The sequence below is a fragment of the Globicephala melas genome, chromosome 1 (assembly GCF_963455315.2).
Source record: "Globicephala melas chromosome 1, mGloMel1.2, whole genome shotgun sequence".
In the NCBI taxonomy this organism is placed as follows: Eukaryota; Metazoa; Chordata; class Mammalia; order Artiodactyla; family Delphinidae; genus Globicephala; species Globicephala melas.
In genome coordinates, this window is record NC_083314.1 from 145,317,905 (window position 1) to 145,344,226 (window position 26,322).

The window sequence follows — 26,322 nt, forward strand, 5'->3', positions numbered from 1 at the left end:
GTCTACAGACAGTGTGTAGCATAGCATATAGCAGAGCTCAGACTCTGGAAGGAGAAATGAGAACGTACTGTATTGCACAGGGAACTCTACTCAATGCTCTGTGGTGACCTAAATGAGAAGGAAATCCAAAAAAAGAGGGGATATGTGTATATGTGTAGCTGATTTACTTTGCTGTACAGTATAAACTAACACACTATTGTAAAGCAACTATACTCCAATAAAAATTTTTTTAAAAACCTAGTTTGAATTTATCACTTGCTAAATTGTATCTTTGAACAAGTTACTTGCTCATCTGTACCTCAGTTTTCTCATGTGTAAAATGTGACTAATAGTATCTACCTCATAGATTTGTCATATGGGGTGTAAATGAGTGTAACAGTACCTAGCACAATGTAAGGGCCATTGAAAATGTTTGCTATCATGTTGATGATGCTATCTTGTATAAGTCATGCAATAATTCAGAGACCTTCTGATAAGTTTTTCTTCTATTTTCTTAGATTCTTATTCTGATGAATGATCATTGGGGTCTTTGAATAGTATGTTATTTAAAGGATATTGTTACTTTTAGAAACTTGTGTTCACAATTTTACTTCACTCTCTTCGAGATCTCTGCCCACCTCGTGCAGACACATGCCTTAGGAGTTATCAATCCATTCTTCTTTCTCACCCGTGGTTCCTGGAGACAATCAAGTCCTAATTCCCTATGGAATCCTTTGTATATAATGAATTAACCTCTCTCCTGTGCATCTGCAGTGGTACTAGTAATTTACTATTCTTCAGAGAATTGGGAAAATAGTCATTCAAATGATCTTCTCTGGTTCAAATGAGGAACCCCAGTTGTCAGAGGATATGTAAATTTGGCCATCTTGGCTGCTGTGTTTCATGGTGGTAATGATAATGGCAAGGTTGCATTCATCTGTCTCTCAACTCTCCCTTGTACAGAGATTTCCCACTGTATTTTTTTTAAATCTGTATTCGTTTTTTTTTTTTAATAAATTTATTTATTTATTTAGTATTTTTGGCTGTGTTGGGTCTTTGTTGCTGCACGCGGGCTTTCTCTAATTGTGGTGAGCGGGGGCTACTCTTTGTTGCAGTGCGCTGGCTTCTCTTGTTGCTGAGCACGGGCTCTAGGTGCACGGGCTTCAGTAGTTGTGGTGCATGGGCTCTAGAGTGCAGGCTCGGTAGTTGTGGTGCACGGGTTTAGTTGCTCTACAGCATGTGGGATCTTCCTGGACCACGGCTCGAACCTGTGTCCCCTGCATTGGCAGGCGGATTCTTAACCACTGTGCCACCAGGGAAGCCCCTAATCTCTGTATCCTTTATCATTAAGCATAAGATCTAGCACATAGATGAATAAATAAACATGTCATTTTCAAAATGGTTTATCTTTTTTTGTTTTAAGAAATTTTCTTACACTGAGATCTGTATTTTCTTCTGCACATTTTAAAGTTTTGTCTTTCACATTAGGTCTGTAGTATACCTGGAATTAATTTTTCTGTTTGGTATGATTTAGAGACTTATAATTTTTTTCTTCTTGCCATACGGGTATGCCCAGCATCATTTACTGAATAGTTAGTTCTCTTTTCCTCCGGTCAATTTTAATGTCATGCCTTCTCATCATTTTTTCTTTATATATCTAGATCTGTGTCTAAGTTCTGTTTTCTCTTCCTTTGATCTATTTGTCTATCCTTGCATCAAACCAAGCTGTCTTAGTTATCCTAGCTTTCCAGTAATTCATAATATCTTATAGGGTAAGTCCTTTTTACATTTTATAATGCTGTTTTTGGTTTTTTTCTTTGTTCTTCCAAATAATTTTTAGAATATGTTCTTCCAGAGCTTTTCAGGTTCCTTGGAAAATCTTGTTAGGATTTTCATTGGAGTGTATAGATTAATTAGGAGAGAATTAACATCTTTACTGTGTTACTCATCATTCACTAAATAGTAATGGAGTACCTCTTGTATACTGGGAACTGGGAATATAGCAGTGAACAAAATTCACAAATATCCCTGGACTCATGGAGCTTACATTCTAATAGAAGGAGATACGTTCTATTACTCATAGTAGCCAAAACTAGGATCAGTCTAAATGTCCATCAAAAGTATATCCATACAATGGAATACTACTCAGCAATAAAAAGGAACAAACTACGTATACATGCAGTAACATGGATGAATCTCAAAATATACTGGGTATAAGAATACAGTAGACTACAAAACAAAAAAGAAAGAATACAGTAGACTACACATTACCATAGACTACATATTATATGATTCTATTTATATGAAATGTCTATAAAAGGTAAAATTATAGCAACAGAAAGCAGGTCACTGGTTTGCCTGGGGCTTGAAATGGGAATGAGAATTGACTCCTAAATGGTATGAAGGAACTTTTTAGGTTGTGGAAGTGTTATAAAACTGAATTGTGGTGATCATTGCACAACTGTATATATTTACTAAAACTCAGTTGTATACTTACAATGGGCACCTTTTATGGTTGTATAAATTACATCTCATAAAGCTATTTAATTATTTTATGCCAACTCAGATGCAACTTGAAAACATGCTAAGTCGCAAAGAAGCCAGTCACAAAAAAACACGTTGTATGAGTCCATTCATATAAAATATCTAGAACAGACAAAGCTATAGAGATAAAAAGTAGATTGGTGGTTGCCTAGGGCTGGGGTGATTGGGAGAGAAATAGCGAGTGACTTGCTAACGGGTATGGGGTTTCTTTTTGCAGTGACAAAAATGTTCTAAAATTGTTGTGGTCATGGTTCCACAACTCTAAATATACTAAAAACCATTGACTTGTACACTTTAAATGGGTGAATTGTATGATATGTAAATTATCTCAATAAAAGCTCTTCTAGAAAATAAATAAAATTATATGCTGTATATGAAGGAGAATCAGTGGAGGGAGATGGTGGTGGGTGATGGTGAGGAAGGCCTCACTGAGAAGTTAACAGTTGAGCAAAGACTTCAAAGAGATGGGGGATTGAGGCATGTGGATACTTGGGGGAAGAACTTTCTAGGAAGAGGGGATAATCAGTGAAAGATCCCGAGAAGGGAGCATATCTGACATGTTTGAGAAGCAGCAGTAAGGCCAGTGTGGCTGAAATAGAGTGGGCAAGGGAGAGAGCAGTAGGAAATGAAGCTGGGAGATGGGATCACGTGGGGCCATTGTAAAGACTTGGGTTTTTACAGTAAGGGAGATGGGAAGTCAGTGCAGAGTTTTGCGTAGAGGAGTGACATCATCTGACGTGGGTTTTTATTTTATTTTTATTTATTTATTTTGGTGGTATGCGGGCCTCTCACTGTTGTGGCCTCTCCCGTTGCGGAGCACAGGCTCCGGACGCGCAGGCTCAGCGGCCATGGCTCACGGGCCCAGCCGCTCCGCGGCACGTGGGATCTTCCCGGACCGGGAAACGAACCCGTGTCCCCTGCATCGGCAGGTGTACTCTCAACCACTGCGCCACCAGGGAAGCCCTGACGTGGGTTTTTAACAGTGGCTGCTGTGCTGAAAATAAACTGAAAGGTAGCATGCATGGAGGAAGGGAGACCAATTAGAAGGCAGCAGTCTAGGAAAGAGAGAAAAGTGACTGGGACCAAGGTTGAAGAAAAACGTGGCCAGTTTTTTAAGTATATTTTGAAGGAAGGAGCAAAAAATTTGCTGACAGATTGGAGATGAGATGTGAGAGAAAGAGAAGAGTCAAAGAAGATGCTATATTTTTTGGCCAGAGAAACTGAGAGGGGGAAAATGGAGGATAAAGCAGATGGGGTGGGGGAAATGCCAGGAGTTCTGTTTTTGATATGTTAGAGAAGCCCATCAGACATCCAAGGATGGATTTGAGTAAGCGAATTGAATTTCTAAATCTGGAATCTAGGGAAGAAGTCCTCAAGTAAAGATTGTATTTAAAGCTATGAATCCTCCAATCCATCAACACAATGTACTTAATAAGATGAGACTTTACTTTCCCTTAAGATAGGCTTTTATAAATTGTTAACCTTCCCCTGCCTCCAAAGATAATAAATACGTTAATTTTCCTGTATTTCAGGATCTTCAAGATGAAGTTCAAAGGGAGAATACTAATCTGCAAAAACTGCAGGCCCAGAAACAGCAAGTACAGGAACTCCTTGATGGGCTGGATGAGCAGAAAGCTCAGCTGGAGGAGCAACTGCAGGAAGTCAGGAAGAAGTGTGCTGAGGAGGCCCAGCTGGTAAAGTCTGGCGGTTTACTGTATCTATACCTTAGTTGCTTTTGCTGGCTTAAGATGGAAACATTCTCTGCTTCTTGTTGCTTTTATTGTTAGATGGCAGTCTAGTCAACATGAAGTTCAGGGAATTGAAGGAGATGGGGCATGTTTCATCCAGAAATTACAGGGGAAGTAGGACACTTCATATATTTTTTTTCCAAATTTTAGTTGGAGGTATGGTACCTATGCCTTCCACTCTCCTCTGTCAGTCCCCTGATTGCCCTTCTCTACAAAAAATACATAAAAAAACCACCAAAATAGTAAACTAAACAAATAAACCTAATGCATTATGGAATATTTTAATGACATTTCTTTTTTTAATCCCCCTTTCTTCTCATTCACCTCCATGTTATAGATCTCATCCCTGAAAGCTGAATTAACTAGTCAAGAATCACAGATCTCCACTTACGAAGAAGAGCTGGCCAAAGCTAGGGAAGAGCTGAGTCGCCTACAGCAAGAAACAGCAGAGTTGGAGGAGAGTGTGGAGTCAGGGAAGGCCCAGCTGGGCCCTCTTCAGCAGCACCTGCAAGATTCACAGCAGGAAATAAGTTCAGTAAGTCTTTGTGGCAGTGAAAAATACACTCAAATGGGCACTCACATACCCTTTTAGTAAATGATATTTTCTCGATCTGCTTCTTCTCCCTCTGCCTAGTTTATTTTTCATTTTCAGTCATTTTGTATGAATAGGCTTCTTGTCACCTGTCATAAGTTAAAACTGTCACGTATCTTGTACATCTTATGGTTATCACTGGAGTCTGGTTGAGTGTGCAGGATTTGTAGTTAGATGGTTTAGGTTTAAATGCTGGCTCTGCCACTTACTGCCTCAATCTTCTCAGTATCATATTCCTCACCTTTAAAATTGGAGGACTGCGGGGACTTGCCTGGTGGCGCAGTGGTTAAGAATCCACCTGCCAACGCAGGGAACACAGGTTCGAGCCCTGGTCTGGGAAGATCCACATGCTGTGGAGCAACTAAGCCCATGCGCCACAACTACTGAGCCTGCGAGCCACAACTACTGAGCCCACATGCCACAACTACTGAAGCTCACGTGCCTAGAGCCCCTGCTCCACAGCAAGAGAAGCCACTGCAGTGAGAAGCTCGTGCACCGCAACGAAGAGTAACCCCCACTCGCCGCAACTAGAGAAAGCCCGCGCTCAGCAATGAAGACCCAATGCAGCCAAAAATAGATTTATTTAAAAAAAAAAAATTGGAGAATTGGGAATTTTCTGGTGGTCGAGTGGTTAGGACTCTGCCCTTTCACTGCCAAGGGCCCAGGTTTAACCCCTGGTCGGGGAACTAAGATATCCCGTAAGCTGTGTGGCATGGCCAAATTTTAAAAAGTAAATAAAATTGGAGAATTAACAGTACTCCTCTACCTCCTAGAGCTGCTTGTAAAGTTTCAGTGAGGCAAAACCAGTGAGACGTTTGAGCACAGTGGTAAATAAGTGCTCAGTATGTGTTGCTTATTTTTATAAATAATAACCCAGTGCCTTCCCTTTTGGGATTCTTATCTTAAAATCAGTTTTGCTCATTTAGAGACCTGTATTTTTTGTAATTAGGAAATTGTTCTTTATATAGATAAATATGCAGTGTTATGGTAGATCAAGAATATAGATCCTTCACTATGCTATTTCTTGACTTCCCTAAATGGAGAATAATATTTTATAGAATGATGTTAAGATGGTTAGATGTACATAGAGATAATGTAGCCCATTCCTTTCATTTTGAATTTGAACAAATTGAAGCCAAGGAAGGTTAAGTAACTTGCCTATGGTTACATAGCCTTCAAAAGAGCCACAGCCTAAGATTCAGATCTTCTAAAACCTGGTCACTTAATTATTATACATAATGAAGTCCTTCCCCTTGATATGCTTCCCTCCCCCCTCTTGCCTGGCAGGTGAATACCTGCTCACTCATCTTGCAAGACATAGCTTAACCTCTTATTGCTTTGTGGGGTTTTCTGAACCCTGCCTTTATTGGACATTGTACTTCTGTTATAGCAATCATAACATTTCCCCCTGCACATTTGTTTATGTGTCTGTCTCCCTCAGTAGATGGAGCTTTTAGGTCTAGAAACATACATTTTTATTCTAACATTTAGCACAGTTCTTGTCCCAGTGTAGGTACTCAATAAACAGGTAGGAAACCCAAAAGAAAGTCATCCTAGTGGGAATGATACCAGATAAATGGACAGTCTTTAAAATAGTTTTCTTTGAGTTTAAAAAAAAACTGTTGTTTAAAGTATAATTTATAGACCATAAAATTAACCAGTTTTTTCAGTGCTCTTTCTACTCTGCCACCAAACACCACAACAGTCTCTGTCATTGGAAATCGAAATGAACACGGTGCACTGGACGGTGTTTCCTTTTCTTTTTTCCTTCAGTAATAACAAACACGATTGCACAGTCACTCATAAAATGTTTGTTACTCTCCCCACCCAACAACATCCTGATTTTTAGTTTAAACTGTTAGCTTGGAGCAGTAGGCATTTCAACAATAAAAAAAATTCTCTTTCCAGTATACCTTCAATTTTTTCTTATAAATATTCATTTGAATATTTCCATTTGTGGTGGAAGCTTGCTGATTTACTGGAAGTTGATTCTGTTCCCTGGAAATGTCACTTGGGTGGCCCTGCTGGGCTAAAATGCAAAGTCCAAGTACTGATTTTTGAACCCAGAGTTCTGTGTAAGATCCAAAAAAAAAATTAACCAGTTTTAAGGATCCAATTCAATGATTTTCAGTAAATTTAGAGTTGCTGAAACATCCCAATCCAGTTTTAGAACATTTCCATCACTCCCAAAAGATCCTTGTGCCCATTTATAGTCAGTCCCCACTCTTACCCCTAGGTAACTACTAATCTATGTTTTGCTTCTATAAATTTGCTTTTTCTGAACATTTCACATAGAGAAAATCAAGCACTGTGTGGTCTTTCTCATGTGGTTTCTTTCACTTAGCATAATGTTTTTGAGGCTCATCCATGTTGTAGCATGTAACAATATTATAGTCCATTGTATAAGGTATTTTGTTTACCCATTCATTAATGGGCATTTGGATCCTTTCCACTTGTTGACTATTACAAATAATGCTGCTTTAAATTTTGTATTTGCATACAATTGTTTGTGTGGACATATGTCTTCATTTCTCTTGGATATGAAAGTTGTTTATATTGTAAAGTTATGTTAAACTTTTTTTTTTAACTTTAAATTGCCAAACTTTTCCAAAGTGGCTGTATCATTTTATGTTCCCCCTAGCAGTGTATGAGGGTTCCAAGTTTCTCCACATTCTTACCAACGCTTATTGTCTTTTTGATTATAGTCATTCCTGTAGATGTAAAGTGGTACTTCATAGTTTTTAATTTGTAATTCTCTTATGACTAGAGTTGTTGATCATCTTTTCATGTGCTTATTAGCCATTTGTATATCCTTCTGGATGAAACATCTGTTTAAGTCCCTTGCCCATTTTTTAAAAATGGGTTCTTCTTCTTATTAAATTATAAGTGTTTTTAAAAATATATATGTATTCTGGAGATAAGTCCTTTATCAGATAGTTAATTGATTTGCAAATAGTTTCTCCCAGTCTCTGGCTTGTCTTTTCATTTTCTTTTCTTTGACTTTTTTGAAAGAGGATTTCTTTCAAAGGAAGGAGCATAAATGAGAAAAATAGAAAGGACTCTGGATATTATAAATTATCAGAGAGAAAATAAAACAGTGTTTTTGAGCATGGAAAATAGTTTCAGCAGGCTGTACTACCAAGTGTGCCAGAATATATTTGGTGTCTGTGAAAGAAATTAGATCCTTGTGTCTGATCTCCAAACCTTAAGAATAAACATACCAAACTGTTACACTTGACTCAGTGACTATATGTCTTTCCACAGAGGGCCTATAAAGAAGAAGTTGCTCTCGAAAGCTTAACTATAGCTTTTTTGGGAAAAGAAATAACTAAAGAAAAATTTTCTGACTTGCTGAATTTTTATTTTTACTTCTTACCTTGTATTTGCAAGAAAACAAAGAACCTTTGACCTTAACTCTATGTAACTTACTTATACAATATATACTATTTATCCAAGTATTTCTGGCACTCTAAATGTTTATTGTACTTTTCTTGCACAATTTGCAAAGAGCTTGTGTTAGTTGTGTGATTTTTTTTTTTCCCGTATCCTCTAAGTTTACGTAGAGAGTAAGGCTTAGTGACAGGTGCATGGGAGAACCAGACACAGGAAAGCCTAGTTGTGTTCACGATTCTATTGATTGTCTCAGAAATAACTATAAGGAACAAACTGCCCTAAACAGAACTTTCTGATAGGCAAGTATTTCACCCTACTGTTTCATCTGTATGATGGGTATTATTTTAGTATTAATTTTTAAATTTTATACTGCAAGGTAGTAGTGGGCATTAAAATTGATTTAATGGTCATGATAAATTTTTTAAATGAAATAAGGGAGAACAGGAAATATCAGCATGCATTACATGCAGTAAGGGTAAGTATTACTTCGTGGAACTTGTTTTACCACTGTATGTGCGTGTGTGTGTGTATAATTATATATATGATGTATGCATCTATATATGTGTGTTTATGTATATAAATACACACAGAGAGACATATATAAACATATATATTTACTGGGTCAGGGAATCTATTTCTTTCTATGGATTAAAGTAAGTTTATAAGCCACTGCTCTGTAACACTAGGACTATACAAGGCCTATGCTGTGGATTAATAAATATGTAGTATTTTTGGATTGTTAGTTTAAATCCTAATTACAATGCAGTTTGGTAGATATGTACATATATGCTTACTGATGCCCACTGTTTAAATTTATAAGCATAATAGTTGCGTTTTTCAGTGAACATATATTAAGCACTTACAGTATGCATCATTGTCCTAGATGTTGGAGATACAAAGTTGGTAACAAAAATTGTGGTCTCTACCCTCAGGCTCAAGTCTTTATCTTTTTAAAAATAGAGTGAATTAGTGGAAAAGGAACAGGAATATTTAATTGCTATAATAGTGAGAAATGCAGTGTGCCAGGTATTTTTACACACATTGTCCATCTTTTACATAGGGCTTTACTTTTTTTTTTTTTTTTGCGGTACGCGGGCCTCCCACTGTTGTGGCCTCTCTCGTTGCAGAGCACAGGCTCCGGACGTGCAGGCTCAGCAGCCATGGCTCACGGGCCCAGCCGCTCCGCGGCATGTGGAATCTTCCCAGACCAGGGTACGAACCCATGTCCCCTGCATCGGCAGGCGGACTCTCAACCACTGCGCCACCAGGAAAGCCCAGGCCTTTACATTTTACAGAGTTCTTTCAAATCTATCTTGCTCCACTTAACATTCATCTATGGAGATAGTTCTTAACTACCTTTATGGATTAAGAAATGGAGGCTTGGAGAGGTTACTTTGACTAAGATCACCTAACTAGAAGGTGATAGAGCTAGATTTACATCTGTCTCCCAGTCCAGATGTTCTTTTCCCAGGTTATGACCCTGAAAAGACCTTCGGTAAATTACAGATTCCAAATTGAGCAACTTAAAAACCTTATGGGGAATGTTAGGGGAATAAGATTAGGGAACAGAGCCTTGATTTACAAAATGTCAATAGGTAATTTTTATATTTGCTAAAAACAAAAAATACAACATGCTAATAAAGAGGACTCCAATATAATTAAAAAATATATATTTTGTGTGAAAATGAGTGCTATTCAGTAAAATTCCATTTATTATTCCTTTTCACTAGAAACAATTTTGATTCTGCTATCAGTTTCTTTGAGGTATATGTAAATTTGTTTTTATTGTAGACGTTGGTATAAATAAGCATTTTTTCCTTCCTCTGGTGCCCCACAGTTTTCTTTTTATATATATTACAATTTATTGCATACGATTTTTTGTCCCACTGTTGTCCCAGGTGTATAAAGTCACTTGGCTATTGAGATTAAAAAAAGTCCTTTATTTAACCTGTTTGGCATACCTTAGATTTAGAGACTACTTCCTAGGGCTCTAGCCCATTAATAAGTAATGCCACAGGATAGAACACTAGCTTATTTCACCTCTGTCTTCACTTCTCTTCTTCCCAATAGGAGTATGGATGGCTCCAAAGTCTTGTGTACTCTTCCTCAACTTCCTTTCTCTCTCCTAAAGCTTCATCACAAAATCTTCTCTTGCTCTGCCACTGTGCTATCTTTTTCCTAGTACCCTGACCTTTTTTCTAATTATATTCTAAAGGATTGCCAATTTGCAGATATTTGAATTAAAATTCTTAGAGCATCAGAAGATGTACAAAAAGCATATCCATATATATTGGAATTTCAAGAGGAGAACTTGCTGGGATGGATTACTAAGTCATGCTGCATTCCTTAATGGAAGCAAATTTTTCCTTGACCAAGTCTAAGTATATAGTTATTTTTACATTACATGTCTTTCTATTAATAAATTCTGTTTTGTATTTCTACTTTGTGTTGATAGATGCAAATGAAACTGATGGAAATGAAAGAGCTGGAAAACCATAATAATCAATTAAATTGGTGCAGTAGTGCACACAGCATTCTTGTGAATGGCGCTACAGATTATTGCAGTCTCAGCACCAGCAGCAGTGAAACAGCCAATCTTAATGAGCACACTGAAGGCCAGAGCAACCTAGAGTCTGAGTCCATACACCAGGAGTCTCCAGTGAGTTTAACAGTTCCTTAAATTTCGTAATCAACTTCAGAAAAAACAATTAATTTAGATCGAAGTTTTGTTGACATCATACCTAATGTAAATATGTGGCCTTGCCTCATCGGAGACAGTTGAGAGGCGGAGAATGGGTTCTAACAGTTTTAACTAGTGTAGAAATATAATTTTAACTGATCTATTGTTATAGAGCATGTTTTCAGAATAGTAGTTCTGTAGATAGTAACTTTTAAAAATAGTTTTTAAGTACTCTTGCCCAAAGCTGAAAGTAATTCTTTATTTCATAACATTGAGGACATTTATTTACTGGTTTTTTTGGAGAACACCAACTAATGCAAGAGTGCTGCTGTTATGTATGAGAGCTACAGAGACAAAAGACCTTTAACCCCGTCTTCAAGCTGCACACAGTCTAGTCATGTAACACTGTGTTAAAAGGCTGTGTTAAAGTAAGCATAGGATATTCAGGTAGGACAGCTTGGAGGAGGCTCAGAGAAGATGTCATAGGGAAGCTTTACAAGTGGCCATTGAAGTGAGAAGGGGTTAAGCAACAGAGAAGGTAGTACATTCCTAGCAGAGGAAACAGCATTAGCATAGGTATGAAATGGGAGAAAACATGCTGCACAGGATCATGAGAAGTTTTTGGAGGATATTTTGTGATGGTGGGGAATGTATTGGTAGGAGATGAGGCTCTCTCCTAGGGGGTTACCTGCATTACCTCTGTACTTTTTATCAAGATAGAGATGTCTGTGCCCCACTTCAAACTTGTTGAACTAGAGTTTCTGGGTTGAAGCCAGGTACATATATTTTAAAAACAAATTCCATGGGTGATTATAATGTGTACCTAGATAAAAATGACCACTTGTAGGTCAGAAAGGACCAGAGAGTAAGAAATTTGGATTCATCTTGAAGCATTGGGGAATTCATCTTACTACAGTGAGTAGCTATTGAAGAATTTTTAAGCAAGAAGTGACAGGATTGAGTTTACCTTTTAAAAAATGTGGATAGGGCATTCCCTGTTGGTCCAGTGGTTAGGACTTGGCGCTTTCACTGCCGTGGCCCAGGTTCAAGTCCAGGTCAGGGAACTAAGATCCTATAAGCCGTGAGGTGCAGCCAAAAAAAAAAAAAAAAAAAAAGTGGATAATAGATTGAAGAGTAGGACTGGACACAGCCGTATGGTAAGAGACTGTTGGAATGGTCTGTTTGAGAATTGTTTTAACCTAGACTTAACCAGTAACAGGAGGGATGATGATGAGAAGAATACAAATTTGAGAGATATTAAGGATGTAAAATTAACAGACTTAATATTATTTCGACAGTGCAGTCTTGGATATATTATACAATATTTTTTTTAAGCACAGAATGGAGATTACGAGGTTATCCTTCAAAGACATAGGGTGGTTTGAAATGGAGATTGCCCTTTGCACTTCTTAGATCAGAAATTTAGATCCAGAAAACAACGGGAAGCCATTGAAGGACTTTTAACCAGAGAGTCATGATCAGATTCACATTTTATATCTATTGCTTTAGCTACCATAAGAAGGTAGATGGGAAGGACACATATTGGAGGCAGAAGGCAGTTGGAAGGTTATTACTACAGTAACACGGACCAGAAATGATGATACTGTAAATGAATGATAGTGACAGTGAGGATGGAGAAGAAAGGAAGGATTTAAGAAAGAGATAGGAGGTAGACTCAGCAAGACTTGGAATATAGCTGGGGGATGACCAAAGGGGAGTAGTTAAGAAAGACCTGAAGTTTTCTGGCCTTGAGTGGCTATGATGCTTGGTAATACCATTTTCTTAAGAAAGATTACGGGAGAAGTCATTCACTGAATATGTTCTGCTTGTCTTTTAAAATTTTTTAGTAATTTTTGACTATTCTTTGTCAGTTTCTCCTGCCAAGTAGAAAATACATTGTAAGTCTATGAAGAATTAATATTTTGTAGGCAAGAAGTAGTCCTGAAATACCGCCTTCTGGTGTGACTGATGAAAACGAAGTGGTGACTACAGTTGTTAAGGAAAAAGTTTGTCCTGAATTTAATAGTGACAGACATTCAAAAGAGGTAAAAATAATTTTATAATTAAATGTTTTTATCACTGTCTTCTCAAGATGGGCTGTACACTATTTTAGTCTAAGGAAAGAGAAAAATGTGTTAAGTGGACTTTATGACCACAAAAATATTTATGTTACCATCAGTTGATTTTTCAAACATGTTATTTTATTTTTAAATGTTACCTTTTAAAACATTGTTTTCTAAAACTTTTTTTTTAATTTAAAATTATTTTTAGGAAGATCCATTTAATGTAGAATCAAGTTCACTGACAAATCCAGTTGCAGATTCAAACTTGGATTTTTTCCAGTCTGATCCTTTTGTTGGCAGTAAGTACTCTTATATTTATATTACAGATTTACCAAAAAGGGTTTTAATACATAAGCTGTATAGGAATTTGGGCTTCAGTTTTGAGAGCCTACTCGTTATAACAAAAGTAAAAGGGAGAGTGAGGTTTTATATAGTCAGATTTTAGTATTTGTCCCCTTCAGGCAACTAAGTCCTGGAACTAAGCCTTTGCTTATGTCTCAGGGACCCCTAATTAAGAGTATGTTTCTTCTTCAGAATAGGAGCCCAAAGAAAGAGAGGAGATTGGGCACTCTTAAGTCAACCGGCAATTAATTACCAAAAGTGCCAACATCATGCTTTTAAAAGAGTGGAAATTGTAGTAGTTAGTAGCCCGATCACTGCCCTTAAGGTGCCTACAGTCTTATTGAAGAAATATGAGTTTAATAAATTAAAATGTCTGATGTCATTGTAAACTACGTTAAATACCATTTGTTTCAAAGTTCTTTTTGCTTTTTATTTATTTCCAGACTTACCTTGTGAAACTGATAGGTCAGTTTTAAAGATGGGAAACTGAGGTACATAAATGGAATAATTTGTTTAGAGTCATGGCAGAAATAAGCCTAGAAATTAGAACTCTTTTTAAAAAAACTTCCTTATTGATAAAGTGATAAAAGATATGTAAATTGAGCATTTAAAGTATACAATTAAATTGTTTGAGTACATTCACAGAGTTGTATAATCCTCACTAAAATCTAATTTTGGAACATTTTTTATCACCCCATAGAGCAACTCCATACCCATTATAAGTCACTTCCCATTCCCCTATCCCCAGCTCTAGGCAACCACTAATCTACTTTCTGTCTCTGTAGATGTGCATATTTATGGAATTACACAATACATGTTTATGTCTGGCTTCTTTCATTTAGCCTAATATTTTCAAGGGTTACTCATGTTGTAGTATGGTTCAATATCTCATTTCTTTTTATCGATGAATATTATTACATTGGATGGATATACCACGTTTTACTTATTCATTGGTTGATGGACATTTGGGTTGTTTCCACTTTTTTGACTCTTTTGAATAATGCTATCTTGAACATTTATATACAAGTTTTTGTGTGGATATATGTTTACATTTCTCCGGGGTATATATCAGATCATAGTACTCTATTTAATCATTTGAGGAACTGCCAAACTGTTTTCCAAAGTGTCTGTACCATTATATATTCCCACCAGTATTGTATGTGGGTTGCAGTTTCTCCATATCTTTGTCAACACTTGTCACTGTCTATCCTTTTGATTATAGCCATTGTAGTGAGTGTGAAATGGTATCTTATTTGGGTTTGATTTTTATTTCCTTAATGAGTAACATTGTTGAACATCTTTCTTTGTGGTTATTGACCATCCATATATCTTCTTTGGAGAAACATTTATTCAGATCATTTGCCCTTTTTTAAATTGGGTTGTTTGTCTTTTTATTGTTGATTTGTAAGAGTTCTTTACATATTCTGAATATAAATCCCTTATCAAGCATATGCTTTGCAACTATTTTCTTGTGTTCAGTGTTGTCTTAATTTTGATGAAGTCTAACTTACCTATTTAAAAAATTTTTTTCACTTGTGCTTTTGATTTCATATCTAAGGTCCAAAGTCATGAAGATTTACTTTTTCTGCTAAGAGCTTTATTAATTTTAGCTGTTATATTTAGGTATTTGATCCATTTTGAGTTAATTTGGTATATGGTGTGAGATAGGGGTCCAACTATATTCTTTTGCATGTGGATATTCAGTGTCCCAGCACCATTTGTTGAAAAGACAATTCTTTAACCCCATTGAGTTGTCTTGGAACTCTTGTCAAAAATCAAATGACAATAAATGTGTAAGGATTTATTTCTAGACTCTTCAATTCTATAAGCACTTTTTTTTTTTTTTTTTTACCTCAGTGAAACTTAGTGTCTTTGTTTCTAAAGTGTTGATGGTAATACCTATCCAGTAATCCATTGAAAAGTAGAGATTTTGTTAGTAAAATTCTTGCTGTCATGCCTGTCTTTTCCCCTCCATCTGTAACCTGACCTTGTGGTCAAGAGGTAAGTATAGTTGACTCAATTCAGATTTGTCTCTTTTATGAGGTGTATTGATGTTCTGCCTTTACTTATTACTTTTAAAAAATATTTCCTAAAGGTGGATGGCATTCATTGTTTTATCTACTTTGAGGTAGAGTTAATGAAACAAACTTTGCTTTAAGAAACTTTGCTTTTGTTTTAAAGTTACCCTTTAAGTAATGGTGCCACAACAGTGAATATTGTGATTTTGATTTCTGCTTATTTATTTTATCACAGATGATCCTTTCAAGGATGATCCTTTTGGGAAAATGGGTTAGTATATTATTGAGGTCCTTCTTAGCTTTAATTTGATTCTACTTAATTATAAGCTTATGTATATTTAGGAATGAGATCTCACAGTTGGGTAGTTATAGGAAATGGACTTCCTTTTTATTCAGTTTTAAAATTGACCCAAGCCCTCACTAAGATGTTGTATGTGCCTGGCATTTTCAGAGAAAAAGTGGTAGATACTTGTGAATTTGCTTAATAAACTGTTAGCTGTACTTTATAAAAAAAGATATTAGTGCTTGTACTTTGATGCTTTTAATAGTATTTACACTGATTTCTCCGTATTTGCCAAGGATTAAATAAACAAAATGATCTACATTCCTACAGGGTTTAGAACTTTTGTTTTCCTAAGATTAAAGCCTATTTGAATGAATGGGGGAAGAGTAAAGATCTTAAAGAATTACTGAGTGTTAAGCTTTTTAAGATATTCTTTCTCTGGGATTTTTGCATTAGAATAAAGCAAATCTTGTGTACCATTTAGTTATGCTTCCCAAACCTGTTCCAAACTATTGGCTGTTACCCTTGAGCTCAGAGGGAGAAATACATTTAGAAGTTTTTGTTGTTTCTTTAGTTATGATAGCATAGAATAAGGGTCTCAAAATGGGATCACTTGATATTATATGCTAATTAAAAAATAAGTTTATTAGGTGAAAGACTCTGTCTTTTATCAAAACCACAAAGGAAACTGTGATTCTGTCCCCACCCCCAAAATTAAAATCACCAGTTTAGAGGAATTATTTAATCCTAGCGTATAGGCGACATTTGTGTAGTAAGTGTTGGAATTACTGATTTGCTTTGAATGAATGATGAACATGTAGGAAAGAATGTTAATTAAAGCTATTTAACTAGATGCAACTGCTTGTACTTTTTTCTGACCAAATAAGTAGTCAAAATATAAAGTACCTAACTTAGATTCTACAGGAGTTCAAAATGCCTTTTAATTAAGTCAGTTATCCTGCCTTTGGTGACAGGAAATTTAGAGTAATAATTTTGTAATCTCTCATATTTGTGTTGTATTTTCTTAGATCCATTTGGAGGTGATCCTTTCAAAGGTTCAGATCCATTTGCATCTGACTGTTTCTTCAAGCAATCTTCTACTGATCCTTTTGCCACTTCAAGTACTGACCCTTTCAGTGCAGCCAGCAATAGCAGTAATACGTTGGTAAGTAGGAGGGTTAAAAAATGTTGAATGGATAACAGATGTTCTGAAAGAGTTTCTCTTTTTCTTTTTTAAGAGCAGACAGTTTATTGAGCAGAAAACTAGTGAAATAACAAGACTGTTAATCATTGCTAGATAGTAAATTCCTTGAGGGTAGGAACTATATCTTATAAAACATTTAGCACACATGCCTTGCCTGTACTGTGGTTAAGTGGTCAATAAATATATGTTAACTTCGGTTTAATGGTCAGAGAAGAAGTAGGGAAAGAGACGAATGTAGAAAAAAAATGATAAAAACAATTTACCTATAAAGTCATACACTATTTGAGTCATCTTTCAAATCCGAAGGATATAAATAATTCAGTACTCTAGACAAGAAAATTATTTGCCAAGCTGGCACTAACTCCTGGGAATGAGAATCAGACACCTTCCTGGTAAATCCTATTCCTTCCACATCAGGCATATACGTTACAAGTGAAGAACTAATTGGCCAAGTATATTTTGTCTTTAAGAGAATGGGTATACAGTGGATCTTTTGGATTCTGTCTGCAAAGGAGTTTCTTGAAATACACAGTGATGAAAGAATCCTCTTGTAGATTACTTCTGATGGACCATATAAAAATTTCAGCCTCATCGAACCCATCTAGTTTTTGGTTCAGACTGGTATTTCACACCTTGATCACCCATTGGAATTGACTAGAATAACTCATGTCATCCAAATATCAAGTCCACCCTTCAAAGGACCAAATTTTATCCCATTGGGGATATTAAAAATAAATGATTAAAAATCCGTAAGCCAGTGTTCAGTAAAGCTTTTAAAAAATGTTTGGTATGCATTATTGAAATAATGAAATCAATTTAAAAGGAACAGCATTGATTTTTTTAAAAAAATAAAATCATTTCTGTTATTTTATAGACATATCTGGAGTGTTATTCTTGTAAAGAAGTATAAATTCCCACTAAATGTCAGACTCTCTTGATAACATATACATAGAACAACAATTACTATTTAATAACCATGAACTATGATCCCGGTACTTCTGTGTGCTTCACAGTCATAATTTCTAATCTTCACATCAATCTTGCAAAGTAGGTGTTGGTGTCCCTATTTTAATAATAAGGACACCGGGACTCAGAAAAATTAACTAAGTTCAGACAACTAAGTGCTTTATCATCTGGAGGCTTTGAAAACAAAACCTTTATGTTATGGATATTTAAACACATGCAAAATAGAGTAACATAATGAAATATTTTAACTTCCATGTATCTATCACCCAATTTCAATAATTATGAATGGTTTTGGAGGGCTTTTTAATTGCTTTTTTTCGTGTTTGTTTGGTTTGTTTTAAATTTTTTATTTGAAGGCTTATTTTTTGAGGCAGGATATTTCACATCTATAAGTAAACCAGACCTAGAAAGGAACAGTTGATTGACAGGCATGTGAAGCAAAAATTTTGTCTTTTAATACTCTTAGATTAAGAAAACTTCCTTAAAAGAGTAATTGATTCTTTTAAAGATAATAGACTTTGGTGTTCTTGAATTACTTCCTTACTGTATTCTAATACAGTATTCAGTACTATATTCAGCTACTTGGCCAGCAGCTGGTTTTTTCCACTGATGTAAAACTAAGCAAATGCCTCTGTAACTAAATATTTGTGGTTTCCACAGGCTACTGGATACTCTGTTTTCCTACAACACTTAGTTTGCAGTGTGGGCCCATTTGCCAAATTTTTCTCAAATTGGCTGCAACCTGAATTCTTTTCCTCTCACCTTATTTTAGCCTCTCATTATCCACTCTTATTGTTTAAAGAGCAAGAAAGCCAAAGCAGCTCTTCCTCGTTTAAAAATAAACAAGTTTTGGGCTTCCCTGGTGGCGCAGTGGTTGAGAGTCCGCCTGCCGATGCAGGGGACACGGGTTCGTGCCTGGTCTGGGAAGATCCCACATGCCGCAGAGCGGCTGGGCCCGTGAGCCATGGCCGCTGAGCCTGCGCGTCCAGAGCCTGTGCTCCACAATGGGAGAGGCCACAACAGTGAGAGGCCCGCATACCGCAAAAACAAACAAAAACAAATAAAAATAAACAAGTTTCTTTTGTTCCTCTTCCCTGGTGAAACTTTTCTACCATTCATTCTACTTACTTTTTCCCTTTTCTCCCCAGGTTTTGAAAGCAAAAATGCCCTTGCTGACAGCTCTTAATTTCTCCATTCAAAACTAAACTAAACACCAAATTGGCAATATAACAATAGTTACTTTTATCTAATCTCTTCTATGCTCCAGGCATGGTGCTAAATTCTTTTCATGTGTTACCTCATTTAAGCATCACAGTAATCTTATGAGGCTCATGTTTCATCCTCATTTTAAAGATAAAGATCAATAAATGAGAGGTTAAGTGTAAGTTAGTAAGTGATACAACTAAATTCAGACCGTGGTCTATCTGACCAAAATCTAAGGTCTTCACCACTATAGTCTAAAATTTAAACTCATTTCTTCCTAGCTACAAACCCCTGTTTTTTGTCATCTTCCTTCTTTTCAAATGGGCCTCTATTAATGCCTCCAGACATGAATCTGTCCCCACAAATCTTTCCTATTCCTTCAAGGATGGTCTCTGTTCTCAGAAGGACATAATTTTAAAAACCAAACCAAAAAAACAAGTGCCATTTCCTACTATTCTAGCTAGTGTATGGTAGCTACTGTGTACGTGCTAAGTCATACTGTGAAATGAGGGAGTTGATGGCTGATGCAGAAGAGAGAATTTCAGTGATAAATTAGGTGAATTTGTAGGAGGATTTTGGAACATTAATTCTATAAAATTATACCGTCTGTATTTTAGTTATGAAAATTACTTTTGTGTACAAAATTGCCTAATTATCAAACTGAACATAACATAAAGAGTTTTGTGGCCACTTATTCCCTCATGGGCTGCACAGTCCATCCTGTTCCCCTTGCTGTCCCAGCGGCCTTTTAGGTTGGTTGCACAGTGTATGATAAAGGAATAGAAATAAAACCTGACGCACAGGTAGGCATACTTTTTCTATTTCTCTCTGTGACGGTACATAAAATCTGCAAGCTATTGTTAAAAATCAGGGCTGTTAGTTTTTCCTTCTCTCAGTTTAGAGAAGAAGCAGTAATAGTTGGTGACTTTAGTTATCATGTCTGTGACTGTCTCTCACACTGGCATTTTAACTATTATATTAGGAACCATGGAGAGTTACTTGCTATACAGACCAACTTGATATTTTTCCCCCTTGAATGCTATTTATTCATTCAGCAGATAATCAGAGTATAAGGTAGTATGTTCATTTAATAAAAATGTAAGTTAAGATAAGCATCAGATAAAATAAGTACTATCATTTTCAGTTTTGAAAACATCACTAGTATTTACTTCTTTCTGCTAGTAGTTTTGTTTTAATGGGTCCTGTTTTATAAAACGAGAATATACTCTAAGTCCCAGTTAGCATTGCTTCTGTCTTTTCAAATACATGTTTCACTTGAGCTCTCCAATATCCTTTGACATTCAATTGTTAATACCCAATTTCTTGATGATTAGAAATAGATCCTGTAATACAGATGACATTGCTAGTCATGAGTCAGAGTAGGAGATAAATATTCCAAAACTCTTTTCATGCCCCTTTTATCTAACTGTATGCCAAGGCTTTTGGCTGGCCTCTTAAAAAGAGCCTGATGCCAGAAAGTTAGTTCGGTTATCTTCTTAAATATATATTTTGTTTGACTATGATTTAAAAACAAAGTAAAGTAGGAAGACAGTTCAATACTTAGAATCACTGGCTTCTGGTGAAGTCCTCACTCTTTGTAGCCTCTCACCCTTGCCATTTGATCCAGATTTTTACATGGCTTATTATTGAAAGCTGCTGAATTTTTTTAGCAGAAAGCACTCTTCCTCGCTCAAGTTCTCTCTCTCTGCCTCCCCCTCTCTTTCTCTCTCACACATTAACATTAGAGGAAGGTGAGTAAAGGGCCTATGAGAAGTCTCTGTATTATTAGGGATGGGATTGTGATTGGAGTGGGACACATGAAGACTTTTGAGATGTTAGCAGTTTCCTGGGAGGTGATTGCATAGGTGTTCACTTGATACTTATTATTAAACTGTACATAATGTTCCATATATTTTTCTGAATGTATGTTATGTTTCACAGTAAAAGATTAGAAAATGATATGTATCATTTCAGTTTAATAAGTTTGCAAATCAGTAGGGGTAAACATTTGCTCCTAATTGATTTAGAGTTTGTAAAGAATATTTTCTTTGGTGTGGCAGTGTGGTTTCCGCTCTAAAACGTTGCCTCTCTGAGTCATGACTTGTGTAATTTGTTTAGGTGGAAACATTAGAGCACAATGATCCTTTTGCTCCTGGTGGGACGGCTGTGGTTGCAGCCAGCGATTTGGGTAAGGAGATGATTTATCAGTGTCTTTCAACAGTAAACACCACCCTCTCTTTAAGCATCTTTCTTTTCGTGTCCAAATATATTCATCCTGTTTACTTATTTATGGCGTTAAAATGATCGCATAGCTATATCCTGTTGCATTCAACCAATAATAAGAATGGTGTTTTTGTATCACTTTCTACTTATCATTTTTTATCTCATTTATTGTTCTTATTAAACCGCTTAATATGTACTCTAGCCAATGTCAGTAAAACCAATAAAAACCCTTTTTGCTTTATAAAAGGCAGCGTTGCTTGGCAGTTTCAAACTCAGCATTCATTCTTATGGATCTTGACCTAAATTTAAAAATTAGTGGCTTCCCATAGGTACTGCTATTAGCTTTACTATAGTGCATAGGTCCTGTTAATAAGACAGAGAAGAACTAAATGTTATTCTGGTATGCAGTTTTCATGCTTTATTTATGGAATCTAATTTTCCATTTATCCTTCTTTTTTCTTTTTTTTTACTTGTATATTTATTTATTAACATCTTTATTGGAGTGTAATTGCTTTACAATAGTGTGTTAGTTTCTGCTGTATAACAAAGTGAAGCAGCTATACATATACATATATCCCCATATCTTCTCCCTCGTGGATCTCCCTCCCGCCCACCCTATCCCACCCCTCTAGGTGGCCACAAAGCGCCGAGCTGATCTCCCTGTGCTATGTGACTGCTTTCCACTAGCTATCTGTTTTACATTTGGTAGTGTATATATGTCAGTTCTACTTCTCTCACTTTGTCCCAGCTTACTCTTCCCCCTCCCCGTATCCTGAAGTCCATTCTCTATGTCTGTATGTTTACTCCTGTCCTCCCCCTAGGTTTTTCAGGACCTTTTTTTTTTTTCTAGATTCCATATATATGTGTTAGCATACGGTATTTGTCTTTCTCTTTCTGACTTACTTCACTCTGTATGACAGACTCTAGGTCCCTCCACCTCACTACAAATAACTCAATTTCATTGCTTTCCATGGCTGAATAATATTCCATTGTATATATGTGCCACACCTTCTTTATCCATTCATCTATCAATGGACACTTAGGTTGCTTCCATGTCCTGGCTATTGTAAACAGAGCTGCAGTGAACATTGTGGTACATGACTCTTTGAATTATGGTTGTCTCAGGGTATATGCCCAGCAGTGGGATTGCTGGGTTGTATGGTGGTTCTATTTTTAGTTTTCTAAGGAACCTCCGTACTGTTCTCCATAGTGGCTGTATCAATTTACATTCCCACCAACAGTGCAGGACGGTGCCCTTTTCTCCACACCCTCTCCAGCATTTATTGTTTGTAGATTTTTTGATGATGGCCATTCTGAGTGGTGTGAGGTGATACCTCATTGCAATTTTGATTTGCATTTTTCTAATGATTACTGATGTTAAGCATCCTTTCATGTGTTTGCTGGTGACCTGTATATCTTCTTTGGAGAAATGTCTATTTAGATCTTCTGCCCATTTTTGGATTGAGTTGGTTGTTCTTTTGATATTGAGCTGCATGAGCTCCTTGTATACTTTGAAGATTAATCCTTTGTCCATTGATTCGTTTGCAAACATTTTCTCCCATTCTGAAGGTTGTTTTTTCATCTTGTTTATGGTTTCCTTTGCTGTGCAAAAGCTTTGAAGTTTCATTAGGTCCCATTTGTTTATATTTGTTTTTATTTCCATTGCTCTAGGAGGTGGGTCAAAAACGATCTTGCTGTGATTTATGTCACAGAGTGTTCTATGTTTTCCTCTAAGAGATTTATAGTGTCTGGACTTACATTTAGGTTGTTGATGTATTTTGAGTTTATTTTTGTGTATGGTGTTAGGGAATGTTCTAATTTCATTCTTTTACATGTAGCTGTCCAGTTTTCCCAGCACCACTTATCAAAGAGGCTGTCTTTTCTCCATTGTATATTCTTGCCTCCTTTATCAAAAATAAGGTGACCATATGTGCATAGGTTTATCTTTGGGCTTTCTATCCTGTTCCATTGATCTATATTTCTCTTTTTGTGCCAGTACCCTACTGTCTTGATTACTGTAGCTTTATAGTATAGTCTGAAGTCCGGGAGTCTGATTCCTCCAGCTCCATTTTTCTTTCTCAAGATTGCTTTCGCTATTTGGGGTCTTTTGTGTTTCCACACAAATTGTGAAACTTTTTGTTCTAGTTCTGTGAAAAATGCCATCGGTAGTTTGATAGGGATTGCACCGCATCTGTAGATTGCTTTGGACAGTACAGTTATTTTCACAATGTTGATTTTTCCAATCCAAGAACATGGTATTCTCTCTCCATCTGTTTGTATCATCTTTAATTTCTTTTTTTTTTTAAACGTCTTTATTGGGGTATAATTGCTTTACAATGGTGTGTTAGTTTGTGCTGTATAACAAAGTGAATCAGTTATACATATCATATTTTCCCATATCTCTTCCCTCTTGCGTCTCCCTCCCTACCCCCTTCCCTATCCCACCCCTCCAGGCGGTCACAACGCACCGAGCCGATATCCCTGTGCTATGCGGCTGCTTCCCACTAGCTATCTACCTTACGTTTGTTAGTGTATATATGTCCATGCCTATCTCTCGCCCTGTCACAGCGCACCCTTCCCCCTCCCCATATCCTCAAGTCCGTTCTCCAGTAGGTCTGTGTCTTTATTCCTGTCTTACCCCTAGGTTCTTCATGACGTTTTTTTTTCTTAAATTCCATATATATGTGTTAGCATATGGTATTTGTCTTTTTCTTTCTGACTTACTTCACTCAGTATGACAGACTCTAGGTCTACCCACCTCACTACAAATAACTCAATTTCGTTTCTTTTTATGGCTGAGTAATATTCCATTGTATATATGTGCCACATCTTCTTTATCCATTCATCCGATGATGGGCACTTAGGTTGTTTCCATCTCCGGGCTATTGTAAATAGAGCTGCAATGAACATTTTGGTACATGACTCTTTATGAATTTTGGTTTTCTCAGGGTATATGCCCAGTAGTGGGATTGCTGGGTCATATGGTAGTTCTATTTGTAGTTTTCTAAGGAACCTCCATACTGTTCTCCATAGTGGCTGAACCAATTCACATTCCCACCAGCAGTGCAAGAGTGTTCCCTTTTCTCCACACACTCTCCAGCATTTATTGTTTCTAGATTTTTTGATGATAGCCATTCAGACTGGTGTGAGATGATATCTCATTGTAGTTCTGATTTGCATTTCTCTAATGATTAATGATGTTGAGCATTCTTTCATGTGTTTGTTGGCAGTCTGTATATCTTCTTTGGAGAAATGTCTATTAGGTCTTCTGCCCATTTCTGGATTGGGTTGTTTGTTTTTTTGTTATTGAGTTGCATGAGCTGCTTGTAAATGTTGGAGATTAATCCTTTGTCAGTTGCTTCATTTGCAAATATTTTCTCCCATTCTGAGGGTTGTCTTTTGGTCTTGTTTATGGTTTCCTTTGCTGTGCAAAAGCTTTGAAGTTTCATTAGGTCCCATTTGTTTTTATTTCCATTTCTCTAGGAGGTGGGTCAAAAAGGATCTTGCTGTGATTTATGTCATAGAGTGTTCTGCCTATGTTTTCCTCTAAGAGTTTGATAGTTTCTGGCCTTACATTTAGGTCTTTAATCGATTTTGAGCTTATTTTTGTGTATGGTATTAGAGAGTGATCTAATCTCATACTTTTACAAGTAACTGTCCAGTTTTCCCAGCACCACTTATTGAAGAGGCTGTCCTTTCTCCACTGTACATTCCTGCCTCCTTTATCAAAGATAAGGTGTCCATATGTGTGTGGGTTTATCTCTGGGCTTTCTGTCCTGTTCCATTGATCTGTATTTCTGTTTTTGTGCCAGTACCATACTGTCTTGATTACTGTAGCTTTGTAGTATAGTCTGAAGTCAGGGAGCCTGATTCCTCCAGCTCCGTTTTTCGTTCTTAAAATTGCTTTGGCTATTCGGGGTCTTTTGTGTTTCCATACAAATTATGAAATTTTTTCTTCTAGTTCTGTTAAAAATGCCAGTGGTAGTTTGATAGGGATTGCATTGAATCTATAGATTGCTTTGGGTAGTAGAGTCATTTTCACAATGTTGATTCTTCCAATCCAAGGATATGGTATATCTCTCCATCTATTTGTATCATCTTTAATTTCTTTCATCAGTGTCTTATAATTTTCTGCATACAGGTCTTTTGTCTTCTTAGGTAGGTTTATTCCTAGATATTTTATTCTTTTTGTTGCAATGGTAAATGGGAGTGTTTTCTTGATTTCACTTTCAGATTTTTCTTCATTAGTGTATAGGAATGCAAGAGATTTCTGTGCATTAATTTTGTATCCTGCTACTTTACCACATTCAGTGATTAGCTCTAGTAGTTTTCTCGTAACTTCTTTAGGATTCTCTATGTATAGTATCATGTCATCTGCAAACAGTGACAGCCTTACACCTTCATTTCTGATTTGGATTCCTTTTATTTCTTTTCCTTCTCTGATTGCCGTGGCTAAAACTCCCAAAACTATGTTGAATAATAGTGGTCAGAGTGGACAACCTTGTCTTGTTCCTGATCTTAGAGGAAGTGCTTTCAGTTTTTCACCATTGAGAAAGGTGTTGTCTGTGGGTTTGTCATATATGGCCTTTATGATGTTGAGGTAAGTTCCCTCTATGCCTACTTTCTGGAGGGTTTTTATCATAAATGGGTGTTGATTTTTGTCAAAAGCTTTTTCTGCATGTATTGAGATGATCATATGGTATTTCTCCTTCAGTTTGCTAATATGGTTTATCACATTGATTGATTTGCATATACTGAAGAATCCTTGCATTCCTGTGATAAACCCCACTTGATCATGGTGTATGATCCTTTTAATGTGTTTTTGGATTCTCTTTGCTAGTATTTTGTTGAGAATTTTTGAATCTATGTTCATCAGTGACATTGGCCTGTAATTTTCCTTCTTTGTGACATCTTTGTCTGGTTTTGGTATCACAGTGATGGTGGCCTCGTAGGATGAGTTTGGGAGTGTTCCTCTTCCATATTTTGGAAGAGTTTGAGAAGGATAGGTGTTACCTCTTCTCTAAATGTTTGATGGAATTAGCCTGTGAAGCCATCTGGTCCTGGGCTTTTGTCTGTTGGAAGAT

General features: G+C 36.5%; 1 protein-coding gene across 2 annotated transcripts in view; it reads left to right on the plus strand.

Moving 5' to 3' along the window:
- EPS15 (epidermal growth factor receptor pathway substrate 15) overlaps nucleotides 1–26,322 on the plus strand; it is a 160,736-nt gene that overhangs the window by 103,331 nt on the left and 31,083 nt on the right. For both annotated transcript variants that reach the window (XM_060305654.1, XM_030870101.2), the window contains exons 14-21: nucleotides 4,056–4,217; nucleotides 4,609–4,806; nucleotides 10,712–10,915; nucleotides 12,865–12,981; nucleotides 13,208–13,298; nucleotides 15,595–15,630; nucleotides 16,671–16,807; nucleotides 21,134–21,203. In XM_060305654.1, the coding sequence (XP_060161637.1) occupies nucleotides 4,056–4,217; nucleotides 4,609–4,806; nucleotides 10,712–10,915; nucleotides 12,865–12,981; nucleotides 13,208–13,298; nucleotides 15,595–15,630; nucleotides 16,671–16,807; nucleotides 21,134–21,203 (1,015 nt within the window). The remainder of the gene's footprint in view (nucleotides 1–4,055; nucleotides 4,218–4,608; nucleotides 4,807–10,711; nucleotides 10,916–12,864; nucleotides 12,982–13,207; nucleotides 13,299–15,594; nucleotides 15,631–16,670; nucleotides 16,808–21,133; nucleotides 21,204–26,322) is intronic.